This window comes from Hippocampus zosterae, chromosome 18, assembly GCF_025434085.1.
Source record: "Hippocampus zosterae strain Florida chromosome 18, ASM2543408v3, whole genome shotgun sequence".
NCBI lineage: Eukaryota > Metazoa > Chordata > Actinopteri > Syngnathiformes > Syngnathidae > Hippocampus > Hippocampus zosterae.
In genome coordinates this window covers 14,031,919-14,052,840 of record NC_067468.1, presented here as the reverse complement: position 1 = coordinate 14,052,840, position 20,922 = coordinate 14,031,919, and the positions used below count along the sequence as shown (strand labels likewise).

Sequence of the window (20,922 nt, the reverse complement as noted above, 5' to 3'; positions counted from 1 at the left end):
AAAATGGAGTGCTTTATCAAAGGAAGACTTCCTAAAAGATAAAGATAAGAAAATGATTTTCAGTACAGCACAGTACTTAAAACTGATTTAAATAAGCACGTGTGCTTCTGTTGGCCACAAGCGCAGAACAGATGGAGCAATGTTTTCCCCTAGCGGAGATAACATGGACACGCACGTCCTTTACGACCTCATTTCAGAAGCTGCCTGTGATGCTATTTCTGTTCACATAAATGTTTTTTACACGCACAATCCTCCACTCGTTTGTGATACTGACGATATCTTATTTTTTCTGGTTTGGGAGATTTTTTTGTTTTTTGTTTTTAAGTTTGACCTGTAAACGCATGCACAACACGTACTGTATTTTACCCATGCGCACTAATTTATAGCTGACGTTCTACCTGTTGCTGAACCTAACCCTTAATTCCTAAAAATAGTAAATATATGACTTTATTACATTTTAGTGTTATTGTCATTGTTAATAAAGCCCGGTGTGCTACAGAAAAAAAAACGAGGGCAGATTTGGAATCAGCGCGAAAAATAGTACTCGGGCAATTTACACATAATATCACATTATAATGATAATTTCTATTCTCGTTATCATGTGCATATACTGTAGTTATGGTTCTGACTTTAAATGTCCCTGATTAAATGTTTTTCGTGATCTCGTAATGAGTGGAGTTTGACGTCGTCCGTGACGTCAGACGCACAGAGCGTCGGCTGTGCAGCCTCCCTTCCTCTCTACTGGCCCCAACCTTCATTCGCAGGCCGGGTGCGATCCCAGCAACGAACCTACCATACTAGTGAATCCTAGGAAACATTGGGTTTCCGCTTCACAATCCCCGTCCATCCTTCCAGTAGACGACATTTCGCGGACATTAGACTCCCGCCGCTGGACACAAGGCACACACAGACGTCGAAACGGTAAGTTATGAGTCGTCGTTGTCGGCGGCGTCGCCGTCCGAGTGACGTTTCGCCAGCCCGTCTTTCCCTCCGCTTCAGTTTTATTGTCGCTTTGTTCTTTTTGGGCAGCAGCCATTTTTAATCGTCTTGTCCTTAAGGTTGGCCTCGGTGCCTTTCGCCCCCGCCCTCGGGAAATGGCCCCCGCTTGGGAGTGACTCGTTCCGGGCTTCCAAACGCGCAGTTTCTCGGGAATATCGTCGTCTTTTTGTGGTCAACCGAATACAGTACTGAATGTCCCCGGCCTGTGTTTAAGGCTCGTATTTGAAACACTCTAAACCCAAAGTGATCGTTGTTTTCCCCATGAATAATTTCCTCCCAGCATTCCCCTTAAATAACCACAGCTTGTTGGATTATATGCACCGTTTTATCGCAACCCGTGTTTTTATTTTGACAACCCAAGTACCTTACAAGTGCTTGGATGTTTACATAGCCATTTTCTATTAGCCGCCAAGTTAGCATCGGCAGTTCGCGTCATAGCCGGACGTTCACTCGGTGCCAGTTTTGTCACACACAAACACACATAAAAACGTAAGTAATCATTTTTCTTATGCTTTGACTAAGAGATCGTCGCGCAGTTGTCCAGGAAAAAAAAAGATCTGTATTTCTTGTGCGCCAACTTGTCACGCTCGGTTTCTATTGCGCTAGCCCGGCAGTTTGACAAACATGTTTGTTCTGCGGCCTGCTCATTTAGCTACTTTTGAAATACAGCCTCCGCCGTTTCGGCAGGCTAACATGTCGTTTTGCCAGACAGCCCGGCCGATCCGAGGTTGAAAATGAAGGTTTAACGTCAAGCACATGACAGGAGCTAGCTGTCATCGAGTTAGCGTCGATATGTGACGTCATAATGCTCCCCAATCTGTCGCTGCAAAGATGTTTAAATGGACTCGAGGTAAAAGTGTTTATTTGACTAAAAGTGGACGACGTTTTCTGAGATTGCAAATTGTCTTGTTCTGCTTCGGACTGTTGAGCTAGAAAAGCAGTATTTTTGCTTGTGAATTAATTGCACTTTTTTTTTTTTGCACATAGGCTGCTCAATTCTTGCTCATTTAAGTCAGCCATGCAAAGCCTAATCGTTTTTTGGGGAAAAGTCAGATATTTGTGATTTTTGTATGTCAACCTCTGATTGCCACTGTATTTGACATGGGGATAATACGAGCAAACGAGAGGTGGTTGGTCCTTTATTTCCACCTTAAGTGTTGATATTAGTTAAATGAATTATGGTCAACATATTGCAAGAAATACGTTTCCAAATTTGTATCTGGTTCCTAAATCCAGTGAAATGTGAAGTTTTATCTTGATTTTCATTGCCATTATGGCTGAAATGTTCCTGGAGTTTGTTATTTTTTTTTCATATTATATTTCCACTCTTGTTCTTCCATGTAGAATAAGAAAAGCACTGGGAAGAGGCGCAAAGACAAATTTCCATACTCGATGACATTACATCGCAATGTCCGATCGTTTGGGGCAAATAACCAAGTCCAAGGATGGGAAAAGCAAGTACTCCTCACTCAGCCTGTTTGACAAGTACAAGGGAAAATCAATAGAAACTCAGAAAAACTCAGGTACTTTGTTTTATTTTGATATTGCTACCGAACATTTTAGGCTGTGTTCACAATTGTTTGTATCACCTGTATTGATGAAAACTCAAAAGTAATTGAGTTACTCTTTTTAAAGAAAAAAAACTCTTGAGCAAAAGCTTGGTCGACTTGGACAAATCAGTCACCCAATTGGTCAGCTTTTTTTTTTTTTTTTTTTTAATTTACGCATTGCGACCAAAGACACAAAACAATGCCGTTTTCTGTGGCACATATGCAAATGAGTTATGACACTAACGTCATTTTGAAGGGTGAACACGGCCTTGAGCTACATGTCCTCCTCTTGCACCTTAACTGCATGTCTCTCGCTATCAGTTCCGCGACATGGCTTGCAAAGTCTTGGCAAAGTGGCCGCAGCCCGGCGCATGCCCCCGCCCGCTCACCTACCGAGCCTGAAGTCTGAAAACAAAGGAAACGATCCCAACGTGATTATTGTCCCGAAAGACGGCACAGGATGGGCAAACAAGCCGGAACAACCCGATCAAAAGAGGTAAGAGGGGATCGTTGGTAAAGTCCCTCCCGGTGTCTTATCACGCCGTCTTATCACGGGGTTTGTTCTTTTTCTTGTTTTTGCAGTTCTGTTGCATCAATACCTCAGCTGCCGGAGTCGCAGCTGCAGCCGGCTTCACAGAAATCTGTCTCCAATCTTCAGAAGCCTCCCCCAGTAGCCAATCCGGAGGTGCGTACATTTGTTGACCTGGCACGGAGATTGTTAACTGTAAAGTTCAATACGTTTGCCTTTAATCTTGAAGAACTCTTTGTTTGGGTGCATTTTTTTATTTCAATTGTGTCTGATGCATTTTAATTGAATCATGTCGTGCAGTCCCCATATTGGACTGCAATGTTAATATTCAAATTGTATAATGCGCATCTTGAATTGTTTTTTATACACATTTACTGGACGTGTGTTTTAACTCGGCTAGTATCCATAAGCGCGTCTATGTGATTTGGACAAATTAGGGCTACGTCGCTGTCGTAGGATCCAAACTCTATTGTTGACCAAGGACGCACTCTAAAATCAGTACTGCGCCGTGGAAAAATGGTTGTCAGCGGTCGGTCTCAAATATCCCTGCTGGGGGGTTTTTGGTTTTTTTCCGTTCCACAGAACACAAACACAGGTGGACCAAAGCAATGGGCCCAGCTAAATGGAAAGGCAGTAGAGCAAGATGGTGAGTCAGCTCTCACCTGGGCTGGAAATGTACTCTGGTATACTGAGCCTTCTCTGTGTGACACCCCAACAGGTTCAAGGGCCTTAAACCGACTTCAGCCCTTCTCTCACGAGGAATTTCCCACACTGAAGGCCGCTGGAGAACAGGACAAGGCTGGCAAGGAAAGAAGCGGCTACGATCCGTCGTATGGGCCCGGACCAAGCCTCCGCCCACAGAGTATGTTTCGCGAATTTGTATCTAAACAAGTCACGCCGGTGCATGCGTTACATTACTCCCCAAGCCGAGCAACTACGCACGTAGTTTGTCAATTGCTGTTATTGAACTGCACTCTGTCCGTGTCAAGATGTGACCAGCTGGAGGGAGGGAGGCGGCAGGAACCTCCAGCCCTCATCCCTGACCCTCGGCTCGCCAGTGGAACCTGAGGGCAAAAATACCGCCCCGGGGGAGACGGGAACCCCTCCTGCCGCGTCCCACCCCTCGTCCGCCACCAGCGCCGCCTCATCTAGCGTCGGCGTGGCAGCGGCGGCGGCGGCACAGCCGCCGAGCGCGGACCCCAAGGAACCCTCCCTGCGTCCCGCTCAGCCTCTGCGCAGAACAGCGGTGCCGTCAGCCCTGCAGCATCAGCTCCACCACACTTCCAATGCCGTCTACCATGACATGTTGCCCGCTTTTGTAAGTGCCCGCAACATTGACGATCAAGAGGTGACGGTTTGTGCTTTGAGCGTGTATCATACCGCTGTTGACAGATGTGCTCCAAAGAGACGCGTGAGAATTCAGGGGCAGACCACGTCTCTGCTACTGTAGCGGCAGCAGCCCGATTCGACAGCAAATCCACTTTTCGACAGACTTACGCTAAACCTGAACTTCTCAAGTAAGTACATCAGCTGCGTGCCGGCTCCCCACGTCTGTCGCCCCGAGGCTAAACGTGTCCTTACCCACTAGCGGTGACATTCGAAGAGAGAACCGATTTGTCCGCGGGCCGCAGCGACTCTCCTCCCAGCCGATCCGTCGACCCGGCGACCGACCACAAAGACCCGCCATCATTAACCCCGAAGACCTGAAGGATCTGGATGACCTCGACAATGACTGTGAAGATGGATGGGCTGGTACATACAACGTTAATCTCTCTTATGCCCTCGTGTTGGTGTCCTTTGGCAATCTATCTTTGTTGAGCTACTTACTTTCATCTTACATGTATATAAATATGTATCTGAGGAAAACAAAGGTTGATATCAGCTAGAAGAGGCTTAAGGGAGTCTGCTGCCATGCATTCGATCAGTATTCTATTCTGCCTGTGGTGCTTGTCATTATTGCAGGTCTCCATGAAGAAGTTGATTACAGTGAGAAGCTCAAGTTCAGCGATGATGAAGATGAACATTCAGCCAGTGATAAAAACAAGATGTGGTCAGTAGCTGTAATTGTCCCAGTCAGATAACTTGTTTCATTTTGCAGCTCAGAGTGACTCGGCCTGTATTTTGCCATTCTTACGCTTTGTTCTTACTGACACAATGTCCTTCAAATTTTCCAGGGCTGAGTGGGACAGGGAGAATCGACGCGACTGCCCGTCGTCACTCAGCTCGAGTGATGGCCCTGAAGAGAATTATTCTTACCAACACCAGGAGGCTCAGAGGAAGACGAACAGCAGATCTCTCTCTGTGGACCCCCAGGTTAACTACATATCATGTGACTCTCTGTCTCTCTTGGGATTTCTTGGTTGAGAGGAACTCGTGATCTTGGCTCTTTTAGCCCTTTATAGCCCTTTACTCATATGTCTCTTGTGGACTATTCCGTTTTTGAAGAGATTATGCAAACGACACCATTGTTGCAACCAGGAGTCCCTTTTTACACTGCATGAAGAAAGGCGGGCTACCAAGATTTTTATTATTATTATTATTATTTTATATCTATATTTTTTTAACTTTTGGAGTGAGGTGGAATGTAAGGTTACCGTACACCTTGTCAATGTTGTGTTTTATATGATGACAATGCCGTGTCACTCATCTAATTATATAACTGGGGGATGGCCGGAAGGCTTTGCTCATAAATAACTCTATTCTGCCTTCAGTCCCAACAGAAGAACCACGGCGAGCCGGCGCTTGACCCAGAAGACCACCAGCGGCAATCACAGCTCCCGGCGAGGGCAAAGTTTGTGTCACCTGAGCTGTCGGAGGCTGTGGAGAGGGCCCGCAGGCGTCGCGAGGAGGAAGAGCGGCGCGCCCGCGAGGAGCGCTTGGCGGCCTGTGCGGAGAAACTCAAAAAGCTGGATGAGAAATTTGGCAAGACTGAAAGGCAAGCCACGAGGACGGAGGACGGCCACAAAGATGGGGAGGGCAAAGAAATGCCCTTGTCTCCCAACAGGGATGCTAATAAAGCCCACCATGACAGCTGCGTGTACAATGCAAAAGGTAGCAAATGAAAGAGAGGTCACCTTTGGATAGTAAATCGAAAATATTTTAATTATGGGATGCTTGTTCTGCAGATGAGTGCTCCTCTGACAACTCCCCCAGCCCGAGCTTCCGCGAGGAGCTCATATTCCCTGCTTATCGCAGCTGCGAGGATGACGTCCAGGAGCCCTCTTCTCCTTCTGGAGATTACAGCGGACGCCATGCCGCAAAGCCTGTTCCGCCCCGCTTTCAGAAACCGCCCCTGCAGCAGCAGCAGCAGCAGGTGAATTCAAGCGTGATGCCCGTAACTCGGATTAAATACAGCTTTGGAAATTTGTTTACAACATCAGATAGGACTCCCCACTTGGATTCATCTGTGACGCTGTTATTAGATTTTCCAGGAACATTTTGTTTTTGGCACGAGTAGTTTCCTGGCAAACACGTCGGCTTCATTTGTCATGTCCGTTCTGCAGGAGCAGGTCTACAAAATACAGCACTGGCAGCAGTCGAGCCATCAAGGTTCATCTGGCTCGAGCCACACACAACGGGGCTACTATCCCCCGCATGTCCTTGGCTTTGATCCCCGCTGGATGATGATGCCACCCTTCATGGACCCCCGCGTAGGCCAAGGAAGATCTCCCGTCGACTACTACCCCAGTACGATCCATTCCTCCGGTGAGTACTACTGACTGCTCAATCCAATCCCATGTCGTGGTTTTATCTCTCTGGTTCTCAAAGAAGATCCCGCCCCGTCCCCCACAGGAATGATGAAACCGCTGATACAACAAGATCGCCTGACCAGTCCCAGTTCTGACGAGGGTCACCCCAACCTGCACCAAGAGCGAAGGACCCCTTCCACTGAGCCGTATCCCGTTTGGAGCCAAGATGGCTACCCCATGCGCAGCTTCACTCCACCTTACCAAAGGCAGCATGAAAACCAGGACAGCAGTCTGCTTGATGACCGGTCAGTTCCTATTTGCTATTTCAGTGCATTTTTCTGTTCTGTAGCTGGAGTAACAATAATTATTGCCACAATACTAGAAGCTGTTTCCAAAATCTCTCAAAAGACGTTCTGTCGTATCTTTTTTTTCGGCAGAAGTGACAGGGCCTCCTCACAGCAGGACACTTATGAAGACAGGTCCAGCGAGGGCCTGACACACCCACAGGATGACCTGCAACATCACAGTTTCCAGAGTCGAGCCTCGGACCGAGACCACCACGACCAGGGGCTGCTGACCAGCGCTCAGATTCACACCCAGTATCATGCGGAGAACAAATACCCAAAACAAGACTCCAAAGACCGCCATCTGAAGGATGGCGATTCTCACGATGAGAGCTTTGACGGTTCTAAAGACAACTGGAAACGAGACGGAGGGTCCGATTCCAGTATCGGTACCAGCCAGCCGTTAGAGACCACTGGCCGTACTTTGATACGCAGAACTGGTCCAATTAAGAAACCAGTTCTCAAGGCTCTGAAAGTTGAAGACAAGGAGAATGAGAAGCCCAAACCTGAGCCAGAAGAAAAGGCTGTCCCCTACCGTCTGGAGAAGGAGGTCCTGACCAATGTCTATGACTTAAAGAAGGACAGCCAGTCAGTCAGCAATCGGTCCTCTGGGTCACCCGTGGTGGAGAAACAGCCTGAAGAAAGGCAGCGTCAGTCTCCGGGTCCTGCTAAAGAGGAGCGACCTCCGCTAATTCATCATAGTGATGATTCCCCGAGGAAGAGCGTCTGGGACACCAACGAATTCCAGCCGCCGCGAGATGTTTTGGAAAACGCGGAGCCTCAGGCACCACGTCGTAACAACTGGATCTTCATCGATGAAGAACAGGCCTTCGGTGCAGTCAGGGGATCCGGAAGAGGCCGCAGTCGAGGTTTTAGGGATTTCAATTCTCGGGGCGGAGGCCGCAGCGTCAGAGGCGGAGACAACGTCAGAAGCGGCTACAACAACGGTGTCGCTCACGCCCTGCGTGCAGGGAGAGGTCGAGCCCAACCCAGAGAGCTGAAGCTGGAAGAGTTCCAGAGAGGCAAGCCGCGAAGACGCAACGTGAGCGAGACGCTAAGTGAAACCTCCGAGTATGAGGAGCTGCCCAAGAGACGGCGGCAGAAAGGCTCCGAAAATGGGGAAGTCTACGCCGACTCTGGAGAAAGTCGCAAAGCCGATCGCGAGTCTTGGCGATCCAACAAGGTGTATGCCGAAGACCAGGTCGCTGCCGACGGCAAAGAAAAAACCAAGGCGAGCCGAGGCTTTGGAGGTCGCATGCTGCCTCCCAGGCTGAATACTGGAAACTATACCAGAGGTTACGGCGGCTCCAGGGAGACGTCCACGTGGAGGGGGCGTGGTCCTCAATTTGGTAGCGGCGGTGGTTCCATGCAAGAAAACGGTTACGGTCCTGGCGCCGACGCCGCTTTCTCCCGTAAACTCCCTGCTGAGCGCGAGTCTCTAAAGTACCCCACAAAATTTCCCGCCTCTTTCCTAGAAAACGGCTCGGAGGACCGTGAGGGGGAATACTACTTTGACCCCGATAACCCTGACAGGCCGGTGCTGAGGAGGCGACGGCCCCCGCGTCAAGACAAGCCCCCGCGCTTCCGTCGCCTGCAGCAAGAGCGTGAGCCCGGTTCCAACCAGTGGACCAGTGACGAATACATCAATGGAGACTTAACAAGCCCGTGGCCCGGTCGCCCCAAAGGCAGCGGGGAAGACAAGTGGCCCAACGGCCCCTACGCTGGAGGACGCGGCGGCCAGCACGCTCCGACAGAGGAATGGGACACGGGATCGGACAACAGTGACTTCAGCGATTGGAGGGGGAAGCGCGTGGCTGCCGGCGGCGGCACGCCTACGCAGGCACACGCCGACGTTCTCTCGGACGCGTGCCACGGTGAAGCGGGCGCCATTGAGAAGAGGGAGCTTTCCAAACGAAGCTTCTCCAGCCAGAGGCCGCTGATTGAACGGCAGAACAGGAAAGGAGAGCCCTCGGCGCTGGAGACCAGTAAGATGGCTCGTGCACCCGATAACCCGCAGTCTGCTCCCTCAAACAGGAATGACGCCTGGCAGAATGGAGGGACCTCTTGTAAGAGGTGAGGAACCGGAAGCTTGAAGCACCCGAAAATGTTTTCTTCACAGACGTTAACAGAGATTGTGGTGTGTCGTCATTTATTATTATTATTATTTTTTTTTTTTCCTAGTAGGAACCCAGATGAGTCGGGCCCTGCCTATGGCACTGATCAGTCAGATGGGCGGGAGCTGAATGAGTCCTCAGGAAAGAACTTTGACAAGTCAGGTCCCATTAAACCCGATATCGTGGAGCCACTTTCCCAGTATGAGCTCAGTGCCTACCCAAGTGAGTGATCAACCCTAAAATGGAGGACATGACAATGCCGCCCCTCTTGAAATCCATTGAGAGTTAACTTGTTCCTGTGTTTTAGTTGAGGAAGATGCCGGCGGACCGGTTTCTAATCCAGACACTTACCATGACGCGTTGTCCAAAAAACAAAGACGTCCGCAAGCTGACGATAGGCGGAGGAAGGATCAAGGAGTTACCGTAAGTTCAAACCATTGTTTCGTGAAAAGGATTACAAAAAGGGTTTTGAGAACTTTCTTGCTAAATTCCTGCATTAGGTGCCAGTGAAGAACAGGTCGGTCGCATCCAAGATACCGCCGCGATTCGCCAAGAAGCAGGGAGCCATGAGCATCGAACAACCAGAAGAGACTCTTTCCTCCAGTAATTTGGGTACAGAAATCTGGGAGACCAACAGCTCTGGTAAGTTAGTTCGATCTGGAATAATGCTTGAAATTACACAAACAAAAAGATTTGTTAGTCACAGCCGCACATGAAATGATTACCTTGATGTCATCTCATTTTGTTTATTTCCAAGCTCTTTCAGTACAGTCCTCGGGGGGAGACTCCTGGACAAAGCAGGTGTCTTACACTGGCAGCGAGCCCAACTCTGAGGTACCGCACGATGGCTTCGTATAGAAACAAATTTCTGAGAGAAATGCTAAGCCTCATCCCCCCCCCCCCCCCCCCCACCCCACCCCCAAGGACTCTGACGCAGGCCCAGAGCAGAGCAAAGAGCAGCACAAACCGGGGCCCATCGGGAACGAGCGCTCCCTAAAGCACCGCAAGGGCCCCGAGGCAGTGGATCGCCTGGAAGGCGGCCCCATCAACCCGGTCAACGGCGTGGACCTCCATGTGGACGCCGTCCTCCCCGTGCCCCCCATCGAGTTTGGCGTCAGCGCCAAGGACTCTGACTTTAGCCTGCCGCCGGGTTCCAGCCCGGTGCCCGTGTCGAACCCCGTCAACAAGCTTCAAGATCCCCTCGCCGCCAATGTGAGTGGTGAACTTGAACGCACCGTTCCTACTAAAATGCCTCTGGAGTGAGCGCCTAAGCTGATTGGCGCACATCCTCTTCTTTCAGACAATCCCCATGCTCCGATCCAACCACCTGCAACCCGGCATAAACCTCAACCCGCTTTCCTTTCCAAGTACCGACCTCACCCTCAAGGTATGACGACTAATATTCTATTCGTACTCATGACAGGTCAAGCTACAATCGGTCAATACATGCCCTGGCACAGCCATCCTCAGCCTCATTTTTAATCAGAATTCGCAACGCTTTTGCGTTTTCAGATGGAGTCGGCGCGTAAGGCGTGGGAGAATTCGCAGTCCCTTCCTGAGCAGGGCTCTCCCAGTGGAGGGGGCTCGGGAGTGCCACCACCATGCAGTGTGGGTTCGTCCAGCGGCGTCAGTTACAGCTCTTTTGGAGGCGTCTCCATGCCTCCGATGCCCGTGGCGTCCGTAGCACCATCCATGTCCTTGCAAGGTACAGCTAAAGCTCGACTCGGATGGTTTTTTTTTTTTTTTTCAGGTAAAGGTAAAATATCGCTCAACTTGTGACATCATATTCATCTAACCTCATTTAACTTTCTTTTAGGTAGTCATATTCCACCGTTGTATTTGGATGGTCACGTCTTCCCCAGTCAACCTCGCTTGGTCCCACCCACGATGACTCAGCAGCAAACCTACCAACAAGTATGCACACGCACATTATCACGGACTTGTGTCTGCGTGTGTTGCGTGCGTGTTGTCTCCGAAACGCTCTTAATGTTGGACGTGTGCATACATTCAGGCGGCAGCCCAGCAGATTCCCATCTCGTTGCACACGTCTCTTCAGGCTCAGGCTCAGTTGGGTCTTAGAGGAGGCCTGCCTGTCTCTCAGTCCCAGGAGATGTTCAACTCTATTCCCCCCTTCAGGTATCGAGCGGAGCCTTGTCTAGTTTCGTGTCTCTCTGGCTACCTAAGTTGTGTGCGCTCGCGCATGTGCGTATCATCTGGCGCATGATGCCGCCTTGCTTTGTGTAGGTCGCAGGTGTACATGCACCCCAACCTGTCGCAGCCCAGCCCCATGGTGCTGTCGGGTGGAGCGCCGCTAAAGGGGCCCTACTCGCCGTTCCCCGGCATGCAGCCATCAGACATCGTCAAGTCCTCGTCGGGCTCGCACTATCAGCCCATGACCGGCAGCCAGCAGCTCGTCTATGACAGTCAGCTGAACCAGGGCCCCAGCATGGGATCGTCACAGCTGATGGACTCTCAACTCATCCAGGTCCGATTTTGGGGATTAATGACAGAAATGCTTCACAATTCATTCGGCATTCATTTCAAGGTTTCCTCTTCTTTTCACCAGGTGACGATGCCCTTGCCTGGATCCCAGGTGCGCTACGGCTCCGCCCAGCAACACCTCATCCTCCCTCAGTCCATCCAGCTACAGCAAGGCCAGAATCATCTCTCGGTGGGAGGGCCACGCCGAATGATGCCACCTGGCTCGCAACCGCCTGTCATGCCGGGTAGCAGAGAGGTGTGTGTGTGTCTCTCTCTCTCTCTCTCTCTCTCTCTCTCTCTCACACACACACACTAGATTATGAAAACGTCCAAAATTGAACACGCACCAAAACTCCACAGAATACAGCGCAACATGCAGTCTCTCCATTTCCTCGAGTGATGTTTTGTCCTTATCATTTGGTCAAATTTTAGAGCTCACAGATGGAAATGAAAGGTTTCCAATTTTCAGAGAAGCCAAATCATTCACCAGGCATGCCTGGAGGCTCCTACAGGTGAGTGCAGGTGAACTGCGTCAGTCATGATGGTGATGGTTGAGAGAACGTTTGTGGTCCAACTTTGTTCCCTCTTGCTCCTCAACAGGCCTGGTTCCGCTAGCCCGAGTGGAAAACCTTCTGGCCCAGTTGGACCATTGCCCACCCATCATTATCCACAACAGGTACAACTTTTAATTCATAATTCTTTCGTGGAATTGAACAAGAATGAATAATTCGGCGGTACCTCGAGTCATGAACTTAATTCTTTCCCTATTTGTAACTCAAAACATTCATAAATCAAGGTAACCTGTCCCATGGCACCCAAATTCTGTGATGTACACACATTCTATAAAAGTAAAGAACCCAGCACAACTGTCGCAATGAATCATACGCGGCGCCAACAACGGCAAAATAGCACCCAAAAAAATGTGTGCCTCATTTGAGAAGTTGGTAAAAGGGTCGTTCGTAACTCACGGTTCCACTTGATATGCTTGTTACTGTTTTGACATCAAGATGGATGATTAACTCTTGCTTCTTCCGGCCCTTTTCATTGCCCGATTGCATCGCCAACCACCCTCCCGTCTCACCTGCTCAGGGCGGCTTGGTGATGCACATGCGTCCCCCCACCAGCGGCCCCTTCCCCAGCCCCATCCAGAGACCAGTCATGCAGGTCAACAAACCGGTCATCATCCGCTCCCCCCCTTACCCCAATCCTGGCCGAGATCTCTCCCACTCCACCCCTCCCTCGGCCTCCGAGCCCCCCATCAAGGGGCCCGAGGATGGCATGAAGGTGAGCCACCCACTGTAAAGATAGGTAATTTCATTTCATCTTCTTTATTTTTATTTTTTTTATTTTTATTTTTTTTTAAAGCTGTGTACGCATTGATTGTGTTTGCTGTGACAGTCTCAGAAATGCCATTCGGAATATTATTGATGGTTCATTGATTCAAATACGTTTGTCGTGTGCATTTGAGAACTGTAGAACTTCATGGAAGTTACAAATGTTTTTCAGGTAGGATTTGAAGTATACAGCCCCCACCCACCCACCACCACCACTTTTTTACGGCGGCACAAATAGTGAATATCCGCACAACTAGTTGACTCCTACGTCCCAACAGTTGTTTGAAGATGGGCCATAATCGATGGACCAGCTTATAGCGGGAAACTAAATGTTGTCATCATTGTCATCACTGATAAACACAGCGAAAAGCAAGATGTAAATAAAAAGTTGTACAATGCTGTATATTGTACTATTGCATTGGTTTTGAATGTTTCACCATTTTTTTCCTTGAATTTGAATTGAAGGTTGAATTCTGTTTCACCAACAGAGTATCTGCTGTTTTTGCGAGCCAATTACAATGACGTTCATGCAAATAAATAAATATGGGATGCACAGAGTGGCTTTAAAACTCACTCTGCCTTCTTCTTGGCGCAGTGCAAACCCGTGCGAGAGGTGCGCATAGCCGTGGCTGAGGGCCAGGCACCGACGGGGGGGATGACCAGCAAGCTCCAGGACTCCCTCAACTCCTCCGGGCACACCAAGCTGCCGCGCACGGGTGCCATCAAACCCCAGGCGGTGAAAGTGGAAGAGGGCAAGGCATAGTCTTCAATTGTGGACCTCAAACAAAATAGATTCAAAAGAAAATGAAGAAAAGAATGATCATCACCACCCAGCCTACGAACACACAAGCTTCTTGCACAATGTCTGAGCCTTCCAACACGAGCACCATCGACAATTCCTCCCGTTGACCCAGACGCTTATGACTTCACACCACAATGTAAGACTTCGAGATTTATATATACATATATATATGAAATATCTCGACACACTGTATATATAAATATATACATAGATACAGCCTTTTAAAAGCAGATCTCCACATGGTCCTCTTTATTTATTTCCCCCCGCCACCTGTAAATGCCTGCTTCATTTGTGCGCACAGTTTTTTTGCCAATCGGTATTTAACTGCCGGGTAACAGACGGTCACTTGGACATTTTTAAAAGCAATTCCAATACAGTTGGGGCACTTTTTCCTCCCCTTTGTTTGTTGATAATTAAGTTCCAAGCTCTTGACATTTGCAATGGGGGGTTTTATAATTATAGGAACAAGAAAAAGCAAAACATTGCATGTGGACATCAAATTGCCATGAACCCGTGGCCACACGTGTAGATTTATAGACATTATTTCTTTAAAAAAAAGAGAGTTTCCTTTTACACTCGTGTCTCTGCTGTACAAAATGGTGACATGTTTTTCTTTTGTTCCCCCCCCTTTCCCAAAATTCATGTTGCTTCCACGCTGAACTTGTGAACTCCAATTGTCTCTGGGTGTTACATATGACACTTTATTTAAATCATGGGTGGGCAAACTGGCACGTGGGTCCATAAACAACCCTCTGATGGCATTTGATACTAAATATCCCAAACACTGAATAATGATAAAAAGGCCCCTTGATGCACCCCGACCTACCCCCGAGAGCACTATTTGTAGTTCCTCAGAACGCCATTTTAAGGCCTCAGTTTCTAGGGGAGGCCACTTTAAATTTATCAACTTAAATGATCCTCGGAAGAATTAAAATGGCCTCCCATGACTCTTTGAGGACTCAAATTGACAGAACATAGGCAAAAGGCTCCTTTTGTTTTTCAGTCACCCGATAAGTTCAGCCATCTTATCTGTGTGGCACAAGCAGTAAACGCAGCAACCATGGTCCAATTATAACTTAATGTTTCCATGAAAAGGTGAGAATTGCTTGCGCATTGTACTACATAGATTTTTTTTCTGTTTTTGTTCTTTTATAGAAAAAAATGTGAAATAATTTTTGTTTATTTTTCTTGTTTTCAATGGCCTCTCACAAAGTCATAGCTGGTTAATTCAATGAGTCTGCTTTAACTGTACTGTACCCTTCCATGACACTAAAACCCCCTTTATCATGGTGCGTGTGTGTGTGCATGCGTGTGCAACATAGAATCCACATTTCATTTGGGAACAGGGATTTCAAAGCAAGGATGGGGAACTCATTGCCGGGCCATTCATGCAATCCTGAAAACCAAATCCTGTAAAAAAAAATTAAACCTCAAAACTTTTTTTTTCATGAATTTCAGAGTAGAAAAAAAATAAGTTCCCCACTCCTGCTTTCGATTCACACAGCAGACTTTACATTAATTACCTTACAATTGTGCAAATTTTGGGAGTGTTTATTTTTTGTTTTTCTTCCTGCAAAAAGTGCTGCGTACTCGCACCAAAAATGTTGCCCCAACTTTTTTTTTGTTTTTGGTTGTACTTTTAAAGATTCATTATTTTTTTTTCTTGTCAAAAGGACCAGTGCTTTCTACACAGCTGATCCCAGTATTATGACCCAGACATAAAAAGAAATAAAGCAGTTGTGATTTCCTAAAATGTACTCTTGTTGAGTCTATTATATATTTGAGTTCAATCGGTGTCTAGCTCAACCTTGTGGTGGTCAGTGGGCATTGAAACGTCAGAGATTGTAAATTTGAAAAAATATACAAGGGAAATATGATCTTATGCTCATTTTAAGGTCTTTATTTGCATAAAGTATTTTAAAGTGCCAGTGATCAGCTTCAAAATAAAGGGGCTTTTTTGGTGCTGTTCCTGTCATACAAGAAAACACAGCTACAGTTTTTGTGTGACGTCAAATGTGCCATTCTTCACATTTTTTTGCCACAAAAAAACTTGTCTGGACGAAGACCTACTTCTGACTGTAAGGGAACGTCGTGGACTCGTAGATTTATTGTAAATCCGATAAAACACGGTAAGTCTTTTGGTATTTTGGTTTTGTTTTTTTACTTTAGCACACCGTTGTTTAACTCGCTACCAACCACTGACGATAAAGTCGGAATTTACACCGCTTTGAAGTGAACCATTTGCGTTTCATACGCGATTTACTCTCCGGAATTTGCGTATATTCCGATTTAACAGCCCGTTCTTTCGAGCAGACGTGTGCTTTTTGCAAAATATAGAAGTTATAAATCCCCGATGAGAAACGTCAACGGTTGCTGTAACAATGCGAACTAAACTGCCGTAAAGTCGTTACGACAGAGCTAAATCTTGTCGCCAGACAGCAACGTTACAGTCAAATAAATGTGATTTTCCAACAACTTTTGCAAGAAAGGCATCGACAACGTGGATAAGATTACCTAAGTGGAAAAATCGAACCTGTACGAGATACCTTCATTTTGTGACATTGAAGAACTAAATATTAGGAGTAGCTAACAGTTTCATCCATTGTATTGTATTGTATTGTAGACTATCATCTAAATGTGAATTTACTTGTACAGTGCCTTCACACGTGCATAAAAGTAGTGATATGTCCCCAAAAATGGAAAAGAATATGAGAATAATCGGGTACTGAGCCGCCAGCATGCAGTGGTCAATTGTACTAATTTAATGATTCAGTGAGTTCAATTCAGTAAAAGGTATTGCACATTAATAAATAAAACAATCGTATCCCAATAAACATTTTTAAAGATGTTCTTGACGAGTAAATGCAGTTATATTTGTACTTCTTAGGAAAAGAAAACGGAAGGGTACCCCACACATTTACTTCACTGGAAGGACACAAACCACTCTTTAAAAATCCCTCTTCCTATCCAATAATGACAGGTTAACAGGACATCAGGGTGTCAGGCAGCATGGCTAAGGTGGCCTTGAGAGCTGACGAAGCCCTGATGATGATGCAGGAACTCGACGACCGCCTCAAAGAGCACATTGACAAACTGGAGCACATCCGCCTGGCTGCCGTTGAGCTCAAGGACAACTTGTCTGCAGTGAGCAAGCCGAACCAACAGCACTCGTACTTTGGGTGAATATTATATGAAATATGCGATATGATTTTGTGTGCAGGGCGACAGTAATCTTTCTCAGTCTCTGAGTGATCATGTGGAGTGGTTGAATCACTTGACCGAGCGCGTGGAGAGTCTGAACATGAACACGTCTGTTTTTGTTCAGGTGAGATCACGACAAACGTTGATACAACAGAAAGTCCACTCACACGCTCATATTTCATATTCCTGAAACTTTTCCTGTTTAATGCTCTATATCTGTTTTGGCTGACTGTCTGATAAATCTATTGACCAGGACTTGATTTTAACACCCGCCAAATGCAGGTGCCTTCGCTTTGTGCTTGCTCAGCTGTCTATACGTGAAACCTTTTTCGAATGTCAGTGCTCACAGGGGGCAGCGTAACTCCTATTATACAACAACAAAAATATGGCTCGTGAAAATGCTGAGTGGCTACATCCAACACCAACACCAAAAAGAAAGGCATGAACCTTGCCACTCCAAGACTTTTGGATGGGACCGTAACTGACTATCTTCTGTCTAACTGACCGAGTGATGTGGAACAAAACCTCTGGACGACATTTCATGTGTGCTTGGTGGAGGTGATAATTCAGGCATAACTAATGACGGTTTATTTTTCAGATGAACCCAAAGCCTCGGGTGTGGTCAGGGAGGCAGACCTCCAAACACGGCTACCGCCGGGTTCTCCTGGCCGATGACGCGCAGTCCGAGATATGTTGGTCGCCCATACGCACGCGAAGAAACAGTGATGCCGCCTCCGAGATGTCTTGTAACTGGTGAACTATGACAGGGAAGGATATGACCTGAGAGACTTGTACCTTTGCCCAAGCATCACTTTCTGATACTGAAGGTACTGGTTTATGCATGGATCTGCCACATCCAATATGGTTTCTGATACTGAAGTACTGGTTTATGCATGGATCTGCCACATCCAATGTGGTAGATACTCTGACGTGTTTTACTGCTACTCTGCCTCCGCCTGACGTGACTCTTGTCCAACTCTCGTGGTGTCAATAAAGCTTTGTGAAGCATGCGTGGTGCTTGATAGTTTCAGAAGGACAACACGACGCGTGCGTGTGGTAGCCACAAATAGCAGCGAAAAAAGTCGACTTTTCCCCACGTTATTTTTATATTTTGAGCCTTCATACTCCACATAGCGAAGAAAATGGCGGAAAGCGACTGGGACACCGTGACTGTGTTGAGGAAGAAGGGGCCGAGCGGTCCTCAGGCCAAGTCCAAGCAGGTATCACGACATTTCTATTCCTTTTTGGGTGGGTTGATTAGAGCACAGTCACGTCTAAATCTTAAAATACAAAGTGAAAAAAGAAAGTCCATAAAATAGACGCACGTCATCAATCGCGATCTCGTCAGTCGCCCAGCTAGCAGGTATTCGCGGGATGTGACAATCACAACAAATAAAACAACAGTCTTGTGAATATGTTTGGACGATATCAACGCTTGTAAGTGTGAGGCGTGCACTTGGTGAGTGTACTAGTTTGATCTCGAGAGTAAGCCAGTGCAACTAGTTACGCCGCTTTTGAAGCATGGCGACATTTGCTAACAAAACAAAACTAGCAACCAACACTGTCTCTGATCACACCAAGCCATTCTATATTCCGTTTTATTTTCTTCCCATTTTACACTGAAGCACAAAAAAAACTGATGTACAAACGGCGAAAACAAGCTTCTTGTTTTTGTATGGAGAAGATGTTTTCTAAAAGATCTTTGTCATGAATTTCAAGATAAGATATCCTTTATTCGTCCCACACTGGGGAAATTTACAGCCTCCAGCAGCAAGAATGTATGTAGAAAGAAGAAAGAGAAAAAAAACAACAAACATCTTTCAATATAAACACAAAATGGATAAATTGCAGTACTATTTACAATTTTCCTTCACATCATTTAATTATTATTATTATTATGATTGTTATTTTTTATTCATCAGCCTGACAACCACCTTTTCAAAATATTTTCATCCCAGTTCTTGAACAGCCTATGTCTGTTGCAAATTTTTTTTATTTCAGTTTTTAATCATTTCATTAAAAAATATTTTCAGTTAAAAACAAACAAAACATTTGTACTTGTTTGTTTTGATCGGTCCTACTTGAGTAATAATTAGCTATTAAGATGTGTATTGAGTCCAAAGGCCATATTATGACTCATTGGACATGTCGTTGTCATTAAAAAAAAGGGATGTGATAAAAACTGATATCTTCTAAGCATTCATTTTTGAAATTCCTCTGCTGAAGGCCATCACTTCTGCTCAGAGACGCGGCGAGGACTTGGAGACCACCAAGAAATGTAACCAACCTCGCCGACGAAAATGCAGCGTGTCATAAAGGCGTTGCCCCGGTAACCGTCGCCGTGGTTTGCTGCGCTCTGATTTCCAGGGGCTGCGGGGCAGAACAAACAACACCTGGTCAGCAAGAACACGGCCAAACTGGATCGCGAGACGGAAGAGCTGCACCACGACAGGGTCTCCTTGGAGGTGGGCAAGGTCATCCAGAAGGGTCGCCAGGACAAAGGATTCACCCAGAAGGACCTCGCCACTGTGAGTGCGCCACGCAAAATGCATGACGACACTTGCTTCAGTTGGTCACAATAAGCCATCCTTGTGTCTGTCTGTGCGCAGAAAATCAATGAGAAGCCGCAAGTAATCGCCGATTACGAGAGCGGGAAAGCCATCCCCAGCAACCAGGTCATGGGGAAGATCGAGAGAGCCATCGGTAATGACCGCCTGGGCTTGGCAAGGGACACAATTTCAAAAGGGTTCATCACTAGTTTGACCGTGCTTGATCATACATTTTTTTGTGGGGGTGGCGGGGGTGCTTTTGTTGCGATTTCTTGCGATGTGTGACGTGAGGTGTCCGTTTGTGATATTTATGCAACAGGCTTAAAGCTGCGCGGGAAGGATATTGGTCTACCTCTGGAGCCAAAATCCAAGGCGAAATGAAGGCAAAGCCTCGAAATCAGCCCATCCTCAGGACCCCCACCCCCCTTCACCCACTTCCCCCATCTCCCCGGGCTGATCGGTCCAGCGTTCCCGCTGCGGAACTGACTGGGCACTTCACATCGCGGGCTGCGCACGGATGTGACCAAACAACACAAGACACGGTGTCCCTAAAAGCGTGAAAGCTTCTGCTTTTCCGGTTCTTTTGCTTCCACTTACCCTGGCGTGCAGATGACGGCGATGAGGATGAAACGCGCTGAGGTCAAGCAGTCGCCAGCATGCTTACGGCCAGACGTGCTTGACCATGGCATCTTTTTAAAACTCACTTAGCGACAGTTGACGTGGATGTCACTAACAATCAAAAGCCTTTCTGATGCTCTGCTAAGTTTTCATTGCAAATAAATGTTGAAAATTCACACTTTGGGGTGTCCTTTTTTTTTTTGCATAATAAATACGATAAATATGCCTCTGATATTATTAGAATTTTACTTTCAAAGCTACCCTGTCAAATGAAGCGTATCTACTGTAACCCAATTTGTTCCCACAAATGATCATGTTTTGAAAAGCAAATGTTTGGTTTTCTTAGTTTTTTTCAATCAAGACAAAGTAAATGAAAAGTTCCATGTTTTTGTATTTTTTTGCAGCATTCGGAGTTGATGAATGTATAAGATTTTTTTAAATGACAATGATTTCATTTGCAGTATATTTTGCAGTTGTATGCATTCTGTGGAATTAATATACTTGCCAGATACCAATTAAAAAAAAGTTATTTTGCACCTTTGAAAAACTTAATTTTAAGAAGTATCAAAATCTAGGCATGTGCGTTTGTTTCTTTACATACAGTTGGGGGGCCATTAGAAAAAACACTTTTCAGATACACACCTTCCATATTTGAAGAAAAATGAGTATTTTATTTTTAAGGAAGACAAATATCCCCCCAAATTAGTTTGAT

At 46.7% G+C, this 20,922-nt stretch overlaps 2 protein-coding genes and 1 long non-coding RNA gene across 6 annotated transcripts in view; 2 read left to right on the top strand and 1 right to left on the bottom strand.

Moving 5' to 3' along the window:
* The window catches only part of LOC127590905 (uncharacterized), a 271,544-nt gene that overhangs the window by 204,404 nt on the left and 46,218 nt on the right, over window positions 1–20,922 (bottom strand). The gene's annotated exons all lie outside the window — the stretch shown is intronic.
* On the top strand, window positions 714–13,845 carry prrc2b (proline-rich coiled-coil 2B). 3 transcript variants are annotated; one of them, XM_052050364.1, is made up of 31 exons: window positions 714–921; window positions 2,344–2,522; window positions 2,871–3,045; window positions 3,132–3,234; window positions 3,661–3,724; window positions 3,797–3,940; window positions 4,068–4,396; window positions 4,471–4,595; window positions 4,667–4,830; window positions 5,041–5,128; window positions 5,253–5,391; window positions 5,790–6,129; window positions 6,204–6,391; window positions 6,582–6,783; window positions 6,871–7,072; window positions 7,205–9,184; window positions 9,293–9,447; window positions 9,533–9,648; window positions 9,726–9,867; window positions 9,983–10,059; window positions 10,150–10,437; window positions 10,526–10,612; window positions 10,738–10,930; window positions 11,042–11,139; window positions 11,237–11,361; window positions 11,470–11,710; window positions 11,792–11,964; window positions 12,141–12,218; window positions 12,307–12,382; window positions 12,796–13,014; window positions 13,636–13,845. In XM_052050364.1, the coding sequence occupies exons 2-30, from the start codon at window positions 2,408–2,410 to the stop codon at window positions 13,006–13,008; spliced, it is 6,420 nt and encodes a 2,139-aa protein (XP_051906324.1). In that variant the 5' UTR covers window positions 714–921; window positions 2,344–2,407; the 3' UTR covers window positions 13,009–13,014; window positions 13,636–13,845. The 3 variants fall into 3 exon arrangements, with proteins under 3 accessions (XP_051906324.1, XP_051906323.1, XP_051906325.1); XM_052050363.1 differs by lacking the exon at window positions 13,636–13,845 and adding an exon at window positions 13,213–13,458 and having other exon boundaries at window positions 12,796–12,990; XM_052050365.1 differs by lacking the exon at window positions 13,636–13,845 and adding an exon at window positions 13,213–13,458.
* edf1 (endothelial differentiation-related factor 1) lies at window positions 15,826–20,386 on the top strand. The gene is made up of 9 exons (XM_052050479.1): window positions 15,826–15,971; window positions 16,823–16,986; window positions 17,063–17,167; window positions 17,642–17,870; window positions 17,924–18,263; window positions 19,270–19,321; window positions 19,411–19,571; window positions 19,653–19,746; window positions 19,912–20,386. The coding sequence occupies exons 5-9, from the start codon at window positions 18,186–18,188 to the stop codon at window positions 19,971–19,973; spliced, it is 447 nt and encodes a 148-aa protein (XP_051906439.1). The 5' UTR covers window positions 15,826–15,971; window positions 16,823–16,986; window positions 17,063–17,167; window positions 17,642–17,870; window positions 17,924–18,185; the 3' UTR covers window positions 19,974–20,386.

Bases quoted from the DNA above. Each gene is read 5' to 3' on its own strand.
- prrc2b (XM_052050363.1), top strand. From the start codon at position 2,408: ATGTCCGATCGTTTGGGGCAAATAACCAAGTCCAAGGATGGGAAAAGC. The intron at 10,931-11,041 runs GTACAGCTAAAG...ACTTTCTTTTAG, and splicing joins ACCATCCATGTCCTTGCAAG to GTAGTCATATTCCACCGTTG. The intron at 11,140-11,236 runs GTATGCACACGC...GCATACATTCAG, and splicing joins AGCAGCAAACCTACCAACAA to GCGGCAGCCCAGCAGATTCC.
- edf1 (XM_052050479.1), top strand. From the start codon at position 18,186: ATGGCGGAAAGCGACTGGGACACCGTGACTGTGTTGAGGAAGAAGGGG. The intron at 18,264-19,269 runs GTATCACGACAT...CCTCTGCTGAAG, and splicing joins CTCAGGCCAAGTCCAAGCAG to GCCATCACTTCTGCTCAGAG. The intron at 19,572-19,652 runs GTGAGTGCGCCA...GTCTGTGCGCAG, and splicing joins CCCAGAAGGACCTCGCCACT to AAAATCAATGAGAAGCCGCA.